At 41.6% G+C, this 12,283-nt stretch overlaps 1 protein-coding gene across 1 annotated transcript in view; it reads right to left on the reverse strand.

Annotated features, from left to right (window-relative positions):
* The window catches only part of MELTF (melanotransferrin), a 96,623-nt gene that overhangs the window by 35,404 nt on the left and 48,936 nt on the right, over positions 1-12,283 (reverse strand). The window contains exons 8-10 of the mRNA XM_089675608.1: positions 12,051-12,231; positions 5,139-5,290; positions 2,456-2,552 (exon numbers count right to left, since the gene is read on the reverse strand). Of these exons, the coding sequence (XP_089531734.1) occupies positions 2,456-2,552; positions 5,139-5,290; positions 12,051-12,231 (430 nt within the window). The remainder of the gene's footprint in view (positions 1-2,455; positions 2,553-5,138; positions 5,291-12,050; positions 12,232-12,283) is intronic.

Consider the following 12,283-nt stretch of genomic DNA (forward strand, 5'->3'; position numbering starts at 1 on the left):
TCTCTTGGCTTTGGGCTGAAATGCCCACCTCTGAATCTTTACTTCTGTATGGGGAATACCACACTTAGCACTTTTCCTTCAGAGTCCTCATGACACTGTTGGCAGAGTTGGCACTGTTGGCAGAATGAGACTTAGAATGGTGATCCTTTTTTGCAACACTGTAGAATTTTATAGAGTTTACAGGCCCCTTGGCAGCTTCAGATAATTCTATATAGTACAAATATGATAGAGTTTCTACAAGTACTGAGGTGAAGGGGTGTTGCTTGAACTCCAGAAAAAGACTACACTGGGGGATCTCAAATTCAGCCTTCAGAAGTGTTGCCTGCCCGCCGCTGTGGCAATTTGTCACAGCTTTATTGGCGGTTGGAACTTGCCAACAATTAACATTGCTTCAGCCCCCAACACCAATGCAATTTGACAGTTAAAAATCGCATGATAAGTCACACCTTATTTGTGCCTATGGAACTGTTCAAATTGTTGCGACTCCAACTTGCACCGATTTTGAAAAATATTTCTGCACCATTTTTGGCGATTTCATGTACGTCTTGAAGTCGTGCAGATGTCTGCAAACTGCACATGAAATAGCACTGACTGTTGGCTTTTAAATCGAGCTACTTCAGCTGAAGTAGTGCGATTTCAAAGCCACAATCGGTGTGAACCAGGGTTTAATAGGTTATGCCCTCAAGTTGAATGTTGGATCAATCTAATGCCTGACTGACACTGATGGTAAGGACAGGCCTCTTAGACTATGTCAGATATTTGTGTACGTGTGCTCACAGTATAGCTCTACCTGGTGCTAGTTATTTGTTATATTTGAAAATTTCAATAAAGTTGTGGCCTTGCTCTTTTCCAACGTATTCAGCCTCTGTGTCACTTTTGGGCAAAGTATAGCTACTATTACAAGAAGGGGAGCCTGGAGACCCACCATATGAGAGCCTGCAGTTTGGAATCCATATGTCATTTGATTATCCTAGCGTTATTTGACCACCCAGAGTTAGGATCAACACCTTCTGGTGTGTGGGAAATTCACTTATTACTCACAAATGGTGGAGAAGAACCTATTGGATCAATGTGACACCCTAATATGGGACTCTCATTTATTTACATTTTCTGGACTTTACCATACACTGTATTAGGCTGACTATTACATGTGGAGTTGGGAGAGCACTTTATATATATATATATTTGTATTTCAACTTTCATGTTACATAACATATATGTACTGTATATGTTGTAATTTTATTGAGCAAGCGCCTGCCTATTTATGGTTTTGGTATATAGAGTGTGTATTCACTTAATAGGGGCAGCTACCAGCACTGCCTTTTTGGCAGAATTTGTAGCTTTATTTTAGTACATTAACCCTTAGGCTCAGTTCACACTAGATTTGTAAGCAGGCGTTTTTAACTTTCCTCAAATGACTATGAAAAGTATACACAAGGCAGCACACAGTGTTGTTCACACTGAAGCGTTAGTGTCGCAGCAAAATTGATGCCTCATGTCAAGTCAGGAGGAGTTGAAGCCTTTCAATGCCTCCCATTCAAGTCTATAGTGATGCTCCTCAAACACCTGGCAGGCGTTTGCAGGGCGTTTGCGAGGCATTAATACAATTAACTTCATAATAGGTGTTTGTGGTGCGGTTTTAACGCTTGGAAAACTCCAAAAACGCGCATAGGGCATTTGGGAAGCATTAAAAACGCTCCCCAAATGCCTGTCTAACTCCTGTATAACGCCTATCAAACACTATAGGGGCGGTTGGGAAGAAGTCAAGTGTGAACAAACCCTTACAAGGTCACACAGGTGCCACGATATTGTTTTTTGATTTATAGTTCTTAGTTGGTCTTGACTGAGCCTAGGCATCTCAGCAGTCAATAAAATGTTTCTGAGAGGGTATAGAGAACGATTATTTATTCAAGTTTCTGAATGAGGAAAATCTATTATATTGGTAAAAGAAAAATGAGTTGCGTGCTAGGAATATTTCAGCACTGTTTTTTTGTTCTTTGGGTTTTTTTACTGAAGGAAAATATCTTTTGAAAGTACTATAAAGGCTTGTGGTGCGCATTTTAAAAGAAAGAGACTTCAGATAAACAAGGTGTGTTATTCTTCCTGCATCCTGCAAATGAATTAAATATACTTAATTTGAATAAATATATATTGTATACAGTATTTCCAGTCTTCTTAACATTGGCAACATCTTCATATTAATGGCAGTATCACTTAATAAAGTATAAGGGATACGACTCATTAAATGATTAATTTCAGGTCCATGATTACAGACAATTACTTTGGAAAGTATTGGTTTCCGTTAAAAAAATGTATAGTCATAGTCTAAGCAACATGGATATTTCTTTAGAACTGAATATATAGAAATCAATGCATTTAAATGCAACTCAGAGAAAGACTTTCCACAGGGTATGTTTAAAAATATAAATTCTGTCATTCTCGATTAAACGCTTACCAGAATAACTCTCTGCAGCGGCTGGCACTAACTCATACGTCTTCCCGGCTGTGTAGATATCACCTCCGTCTAATGTTACTGCATCAACTTCTTTTTGCTGAACAGAAAATAGAAGGAACAAATGACCATTGCACATTATACTGATGTTTTATTAGAAGTGGAGCGTGACAGCTGTTGGTTTTATGACAAATTCTCGCTCCTCTCTAAGGCTAGGTTCACATCTGTGCGAGTTGTGCCGCTGCGGATCCGCATGAAAATCCGTGCAGCCGCGGCACTCGCACAGAGGAATGCAGACCCGCGGGCGGGTGCCGTTAGTTCTAATGGCACGCTGCCCGCACTGGAAAACATAACCGTACTGGGAACCAAGGTTCCCGTGCGAGCTGCATTTTTAGAAGAAGTTTAGGGACTTCTTCTCTGCGTGCCACGGGGCACAGGAGTCCATTCAAATGAATGGGCTCTCGTGTCCGTGCAAAACACAGCCCACACTGCGGCATTTATGTGAACCAGGGCTAAAGGCCCATGTACAACCCGTTACGGGTCCTATCTTCCCACACAGTGCACCAAGTGCACTTGCTCACCGCTCTGCCTCTTCCCCACTGGCAGGTGATCACCCCTGGGGCATCGACTTCCATGCATTAGGCTGCTGGAGGAGATGCCCTGCCCCTAAACACACTGCATACTGCACCCGCAGATATCTGTTCCTTCCCTGTCCCACAGTGAGTACAGAGGTAGAGAGACTCTGTGGGAGCGGATGGTGCTGTCACTTTAGCCACGGTTCTGTGTTTATAAGAGACAGTAGATATGAGTGTGCGCAGGGTCAGTGCCGGAGGTGGCGGAATGGCATTCCGCCATGTTCCAGCTGAAAAAAAGCTCTGATCACAACTAGGTCTTATTTTCGGGGTAGGTCTTATACTTTAGCAATTCCCAAAAATAGCACTAGGTCTTATTTTCGGGGTAGATCCTATTTTAGGGGAAACAGGGTATATAAAATTTGGTATAAGTGTAGCGCTACCCTCATGAGGGCCACTTATATGTCTGCCCAGGTTTCACCTTATTTCTCCCCGCAGCCAGGCACAATATTTCATCAGCTAAATACACACAAACACTTACGCTCCTTGTCTTCAATGACCAGTCTAGGGGATGTTTGTTTTTGAGTTTTATTGTAGAACTGGGGATGGGGAATCAGAACTATTCACATTGAGGACACCTGAACCTATCCCTTAATTGAGTATTATTGAAGTCCTGGCTGAGAGCAGATAGCAGACTTCTCTTTAAAATATAGCAGCAAGTAGTTTAGGAGTGAACAAAGTCCCTTTTTACAGTAGTAGTAGTTACAGGGCTGAGCTCCTCAGGTACAAGCCAGTTACAACAGACTGCGGCAGCCTAAAGTATTGATAGGAAAAGGAGAGAGCAGGAGATGGAGACCCAACATAAGGTCTCCCCCCCCACCCCCTTGCTAAAGGGATTTATTGTAGCCACCCCCCTTATTGATAAGACACTGAAAATAACATATCCCTAACTGAGCGCCTCTTTGGGGGTTGCACAAGGTTGTGTGGAGGGCCGACTTGTCCGATCCACGTTCTGGGTAACCCTTGCTTTCCACTGGAGATTTTGGATGGGAGATTTCAGTGTTTATCTGTGGGCGGTAATTTCCATCTTCGTGATTTTATGACTGGGCCATGGCTGAAGTCCCTGATGGAAATACGGCAGATGTTTGTTCCTCCCTTGGACAGTTAGAGGTTACAACAACTTTTTTTTCATTTTTTGCCTTCCTTGACTCATAAGGGATTGGACTTGGGTCCTAGTACTTCTTTTGAGGATACTCCTGAGCCCACTTCACATGCCATCTTGTTAGCTTACAAGTTGTTAAGTCAACCGGATAACATGTTTGTGACACCATTTCTTCTCAAATGGGAGGAGAAGTTGCACAGGACATTTTCGACCGAGCAGAGGGACCATATCTTGTATTTTGCCCATCGATCCTCCGTGTCCAGTAAATATCAGGAATTGGGGTATACATTGCTTACAAGGTGATATAGGGTTCCACTCATCCTGCATAAGATCTTCCCTGAGGCCATGAAAGTATGCTGGCACTGTAAGGAGGATGGCTCGTTCTTACATATCTTTTGGTCTTGTAGGAAATTGACTGTCTTTTGGGCGCAGGTTAGGGACCTTATTAAACGCCTGACTGAGTTTGATCTGGGGGATGATCCTGCCGGATATCTGCTGCTCCATTCCCATCTTTCTAGGAAACGTATCAAATGCTCCTTGTTGAAGCATTTGCTCAATGCTGCTTGGGCCTGTATACCGGCTCTTTGGAAGCAGGAGGCTCCCCCCTCTATTTCTATGTGGTTATCTAGGGTAGAGGACATACACTGAATGGAAAATATTATGGCGATGGTTCGGGGTCAAGAGGCCCAGTTTTGCCAGAGATGGATCCACTGGTCTCTCTTCACCTGCTCAAATGAATATGGTTCCCTGCTGCGCTCGATGGCTTGAAGTCCCTTCGTCATTCTCTTTTTGCCCCTTTGCTGTGGCTTTTATCCCTTCTTCCTCTCTCTGTTGTATTAGAGCGTATGCAGTTTTTTATGGTGGTGTTCTAACCACTGTTTTTATGTATACAATTGAAAAGCCTTCATCAAGTCAAACTTCATGTATATGCATGATTCTAAAGTATACTAACCTGAATCATTTTCATACATTCTTCATGATTTTCAGCAGAGACACATTGGATTGATGGGTATAGAGTCTGGTTTTTAAATGCCTTGGCCATATCTGCACATTTCCACACCTCCTCTGAGCTTATGCTACACCACCGCAAAACTTTCGGTAGTTCTGAAAGATACTACTATAAATTACAACAATCAGGAATTTTACATTTTTTTTCATCTTGCTTGTGTTACATTAGTTTTATTACTTATATGTATTTATTATTATTATATATATAGTCTTATTTATTTTGAAACCCAGCAATGTAATATATTGCAGTTTACTAATCAATTACTGTGATGGCTGCATTAGTATTCTGGTGATCTGGCTAGTAATTCACTTCCTGTCTTCGGGTGGCTTCACTCTATGAAGGAGCAATTGAGCCAGCCTTAGGCTACGTTCACACTAGCTTTGTCAGCAGGCGTCAGACAGGCTTTTGGGAAGCATTTTTAACGCTTCTCAAATGCCTACGAAAATTCTGCACATGGCAGCACACAGTGCTGTTCACACGGAAGCGTTAGCATCGGGTTGCGGAAAAACTGACGCCGCGGGTCGAGTCAGGAGGAGTTGAAGCCTCCCATTCAAGTATATGGTACCGCTCCACAAACGCCTGACAGGCGTTTGCGGTGCGATTGCAGTGCGGTTGCGAGGCGGTTGCAGAGCGTTAATACCATTTAATTTCATTATAAGAGTTTGTGGTGCGGTTTTAACGCTTGGCAAACGCCTATCAACCGCCTCAAAACCGCACATGGGGCGTTTTGGGAGCGTTTGAGGAGCATTAAAAACGCTTCACAAATGCCTGTCTAACGCTATAGGGGCGTTTGGCAAGAATTAGAAATAAAGTCAAGTGTGAACGAGCCCTAAATCTTGCCAAATGTCCCTATAGCGTTTGACTTGAATGGGAGGCTTCAACTCCTCCTGAGGCTACGTTCACACTAGCTTTGTCAGCAGGCGTCAGAGAGGCCTTTGGGAAGTGTTTTTAACGCTTCTCAAACGCCTATGAAAATTCTGCACATGGCAACGCACAGTGCTGGTCACATGGAAGCGTTAGCGTTGCGTCACGGCAAAACTGACGCCGCGGGTCGAATCAGGAGGAGTTGAAGCCTCCCATTCGAGTCTATGGTACAGGTCCGCAAACGCCTGGCAGGCGTTTGTGGTGCAGTTTCAATGCAGTTGCGAGGCATTTGCGGAGCGTTAATACCATTTAACTTCATTCTAAGAGTTTGTGGTGCGGTTTTAACTCTTGGCACACGCCTATCAACTGCCTCAAAACTGCGCATGGGGCATTTTGGGAGCGTTTGAGGAGCATTAAAAACGCTTCCTAAACGCCTGTCTAACGCTTGTCAAACGCTATAGGGGCATTAGGGGCATTTGGCAAGAGTTAGAAATAAAGTTAAGTGTGAACGAGCCCTTAGACAGAAGCATGGTCAACCTGTGCAGAGTTTAGTGTTGGATGCTCATGCAAATTTGGTTAGACTTGACTAACAATTGAAAGCTGAATTCCAGCAAACAGCAGTAATAACAGTAACATTTTTTAAAATACTTTTGGGACAAAGGTTTTACATAAATGAAAAAAATCTGACCATTGTAAGCACCCCTGTCAATGTTATCTGACTTCTGCCCAGATCGCCAGGTGGAAAAAGCTTAACCTCCCTGGCGGTATTCCCGAGTGTAGCTCGGGGTAAAGTTTCAGTACCAAAAGCGGTAACCCCAAGCTACACTCAGCATGGCGGAGGGATTCCCTGCAGCGCTTACCTTGTCCTTCGCTCCCGCGATGTGTCCCCTGCAGCGTCCCCGGCCATCTCCTCTGGCCGATGCCGGCATCCGGCTTCCGTGTTCCGGTCCCTGCGAGCGTCGGGACGTTCGGGGGCCGGAACCGGCAGGAAATTAAAAAATTTTAGAAACTGTCATTTTCTAATAAACGAAAATGACATAGTAAAACATTACTGTATCAAAGCATTTCACATACATTTTGTCCCTACTCCTTTGTCCTGTGCCCTGCCTGCATTTTGACTGTTCTTTCTGCCTTGGCACTGAGAAATGTCCATGGCATCCAAAAAGCGTCCCTTTAGGTCAAAAGCAGTTTTAGACCAGCTAGAGAACAGCGATAGTAAATCAGAACCACTTGCAGAATTCAGTGATAATGATTCGTGGGGAAATTCGTCATCAGATACTGAAAACGATTTTGCGACTTTGCTCAGTGATGTGTGAACTTGGCGCTATATTTCAAATTTCAGTGTTTTTGATTTGATTATATTATTGAATTAAATTTATTATTATTATTATTATATTATTATTATTTTTTATGATTATTTATTAAATTATAATTTATGATTTCGTGTTTCAAGTTTTATCCTACCCGGAATGTTCACTAGACTCTTGTTTGAACAGGTTTCAGTGAGTTATTCCTAAAAATTACAGGCCTAAAAGGCCTACCATATAAAACGCCAAATTTCCATGCAAAATAATGGTACTGCTTTCAGCACCAAAAATCTGAAATAATCATACCACTAGGGAGGTTAAAAAAGAAAATGAACGCAGTCACTATATTTAAAGATTGGTCAGCTGCGATATAGTCAAACTTTGCTTTTTAGTTTAGATGTACTTTACAGTGGTTCTAAAGGCATGAGGTTTTTTTCTATATTTCATGCAATCTCTGCATTGAGGTAAAAAAAACCTTCAATGATCAGCTCCCCCAGCCTTCCCCTTAAAATACTTACCTGAATCCTCTTTTGATCCAGCGCTGTATCCGTCTATAGCAGCGCTTGTCTTCTCTCCCTCTTGCTCTCAGATACAGAGACTGCAATAAGTATAATTTGCTCCTGCTGCTGTTAATCAAATCCTGTGAGGAGGGAGTGGGGTCAAGCCACACTGTGTGTCTATGGATGCACATAGCCCTGCTCGGGGAGCGAGCCTGCATGATTTACCCTCATAGCAAGCAGCTTGCTATGGGGGCACTCAAAGAAAAGGAGGAGCGAAGAGTGCCAGCAGGGACCCCAGAAGAGTAGGTATATTATTATTTTAAGTTAAAAAAAACCTTTATAACCACTTTAAATGTATACATTTCCAAACCAATTTTAAATACACACACACATTATTTGTTTTACAAACATTCAACATGTATGTAAAGATATCTTCCAAAGTTTTGGCTAGAGTGAGGGGGTGTTAATACCCCTGTCAGAATGTATTGTTATTGCTCTGTGTCCCTGCTAGCGAGATTCACCGTCTTTGTTCTGGTGACAATTGTTTCCAGTATAGAAAGTGCTGGGAAATTGAAAATGTTTCCCAGAGTATTACTGGCTTTCCAAAGAGAGCAAAGCAGATATTCTGCTTTTAGGCACACTGGGGGAAATTACTAACACTGGAATGGACAGAATGTGGAGCAGCTGTGCACAGTAACCAAATAGCTAACACTTTGTTGTACATTATACTCCTCACTCCTGCACTGTATACACTATGTTATGCATTATACTCAGAAACTCTAAAATGTGCTGTTGTACATCATACCCTGCACTGTATACACTATGTTGTATGTTATATTCATGACCCCTGCACTGTATATGCTAAGTGGGACTTTTTACTCCTGATATCTGAATTTTATACACTATTTTGTATGTTATAGTACTGACCCCTTCAATGTACTGTATATGCTATATTGTACTGTATACTCCTCCCTCTGCACTGTGTACATCATGTCATACATTATATTGCTGAACTCTATGTTGTACATTATAGTCCTAAACCCAGCATTGTTATTTTATATATTATACCCCTGCACTGTACACGCTATTACTCCTGACCCCTGCACCCTATACAGTATGCTATGTTGTACCTTTTACTCCTAACTCCTGCGCTGCATATGCTATGTTATATACTCCTAAACCCTGCACTGTATACAGTATGTGGGATGTTGTGCTGCCCCCAACAGTATATGGAAAATGCATTTGCTTGTTTACATTTATAGTCTATGCTGTTCTTTAGTTCATTATTTTTGATTATGCTGTCTGCTTATTACCATTGTTGGTATTACTTGTAATTAACTGTATTCTCTCTCCTTTTCTGTGATGTAATTTCCTCTTCCTCATGTGTGGGTTTCTGTATCCTCCTCCTCATGACACACACTGGGGCTAGAAAACGCTTTGAATATTAAATCTACCCGGTCTTGCTGTATTGCTTTCTGCAACATTCTGTATACGTCCCAACTTTTTGAGGAGGGAATGAGGGACACCTATTAGTAAAAGTATATAGGCGTAGGACCCCCCCCCCCCACCACGCCCCCTTAAAGAAGATTTAAAAAAAAAAATGATTAGTTAAACCCACTTTTTGCTTTTTTGTAAAACTACTTTTCCTTTTTACTGGCTTTTGAAATTTACAAAGGCAGAAATTTAGAAATTAGCACTGGGAAACACTTTTTTTGAAAGTTAAAAAGTGTGTTTTATGTACAGCTGTATACATCAGACCAAAATAAGGGACATAGGAGGAGGAAAGAGGGACAGAGGGACTTTGTTCCAGATCAGGGACAGTCCCTAGAAATCAGGGATAGTAGGGAGTTATTAATTCTGTATTCAATAAAGATATTTTAGATGCCATTGATGAAGACTGGGGTGATTGTCTCTGCTATGATCAGGCCAGGCATAGAGGTCCCAGGAAGAAATAGTCACTATTACAATTGGAGTCAAAATAGACATTTATACTCCTGAACTGTATAGGCTATGTTTTATGTTATACTCCTGACCTCTGCACTGTTTGCCCTGTGTGCTATGTTACGCCTGAATCCTGCAGTGTATATGTTATACATTATAATCATAACCCTGCACTATACAGTATAGTCTATGTCAGGGCTTAAAATTTCAAGTCCTGAGCTACTAGCCATGCCTTAAGAGTTACTCGCCACCAACAAACACACACAGACAGAGACACCTGTACACACACACAGACATGTACATACACACACATACAGAAACATGTACACACACGCACAGAGACACATGTACACACACATACAGACACATGTATACACACACAGGCACGTACAGACACACATACACACAGATACATGTACATACACAGAAATACATACGCACAGACACATGTACATACACACAGACACATGTACATACATACACACACATGTACACACAGACACATGTACATACATACACAGAAACACACACACACATGTACATGCACACACACACAGACACATGTACACATACATGTACATACACGCAGATACATGTACAGATACACACATGTACATACACACAGACACATGTACATGCATACACAGACTCACACAAACACACATGTACACACACGCATGCACGCACACTGTTAAGTGCTCTCTCCTCTCCCCTGAAGCCACCACTGGCTGACATAGAGGATCATGTGACCAGAGTGAGCTGAAATTAGGTAGGCACACACACACACTCACATCCCTATAAAAAGTTGCAGTACTTCGTTGTTCACTCACATAGCCAGGTACTGCACTCTAGGGGGAGGCAGAGAGCACAGCACACACTCCTTCCTCTGCTTTCACTGAGCTCAGCTATTAAGCAGTCTGACAGTTCCCAGTGCCAGTGACAGATCCAGCCTGAGCTCCGAGCCTGCTCAGCAAGATGGCCCTGGGGGACACACCATAATTTCCACTCACCACTGGCGAGCAGGCGAGTGGAAATTTCAAGGCCTGGTCTATGTTGTTAATTATACTCCTAAATTCTATGCTGTACATTAACGTACTGTATACACTTTTTTATATATTATACTCTATACTATACACATGTTGAACATTATACTCCTGATCCTGCTCTGTATATGCTTAATTGTGTGTTATACTCTTAACTCCTGCACTGTATATGCTTTGTTGCACATCATTCTCCTGCCTCTGCACTGTATATTCTACATTGTACGATTAGTCCTTACTCCTGGACCATGTGTTATACTTCTGACCCCTGCACGTCATTCACTAAAATGTACACTGTAAACACTATGTTGTGCATTACACTTCTGACCCCTGCACTGTATGTGCCCTGTTGTACATTATACTCCTGACCCAGCACTGTGTGCATTATGTTGTACATTATATTAAGGTAGGAGACAGAATCCTAACTAGTTTAATTACACCAGACTTTTGTCAAACATTCAACCTGTCAGCAGTCACAACAGGAGTCACAGAGTAGCAGTACTCAGCACAAAAGTCATTGTCAAATAATTTCTAAAAAATGTATGCAAAATGTGTTCACAGTGTAATTTGATGTGTATCACTGTATTCTCTGCAAGAGCAGTGGGGTTAACTTTAACAGCTAAACAAATACATAAATACTTTTACTAATGAAGATTACCTGACTGTGTTTCTGTGCTTAATATGATAAATTTACCAGCACTAGGTGGTTCTTATCAAGCAAGTATATATTTAAACTACACCTATATTGTCACAATCAAAGACTGGTTGATATTGATACTTCATATTACAGCTTATGGGAGGTAACAAGGAGCCTGCAGTGACTGTTACACCATCACCAGTAGCCATGTTTCAGGACCAGGGTTGTAGGATGAAAAACTGGAGTAAGAAACAAGTAGGATATTTTCCCCATGTCCTATGTTATTAAAATTCTCTGCTTTATACTATTCCCGGTGTCTTCATACCCTTAAAATCATGATGAGCTGAAAATGATAATTACTTATTTTATGGAAAAACCTTAGGAGTAAAGCATTCAAAGTAAATTCATTACCAAGACAATCTAAAAATCTTAACAGGCTAAATTGCTTTTGTTTGTTTTTAGAGACCTTTTGGCTATTCCCAGCATAAAAGTCATCAATCATAAGCACATTTGAAATTTAGGAAGCAGTCTATGCATTGGCTAATATGAAACAACATCATCCTTACTGTCAGGATCACAGTCTATTCCTGTCATTGCTTGCAGAAATTCATCACCAAGCCAGGCCTGATATGTCTGGTTAGAGACAGATCGAAGTTCTGTTGTGGCATCTCTGAAGATTAGATTACTGCCACCGTAGGCAGAAGAGTCAAACATCTTGAAGCCAGAACTAAAATCATTGTATTTTTGCTGTAGGAAGAAGAAGAAGAATTAATCCATTGTATAAAACTATAAAAAAAAA

The sequence above is a fragment of the Staurois parvus genome, unplaced genomic scaffold (assembly GCF_062004578.1).
Source record: "Staurois parvus isolate SC_StPar_1 unplaced genomic scaffold, SC_StPar_1.0 ptg000155l, whole genome shotgun sequence".
Taxonomy (NCBI): domain Eukaryota; kingdom Metazoa; phylum Chordata; class Amphibia; order Anura; family Ranidae; genus Staurois; species Staurois parvus.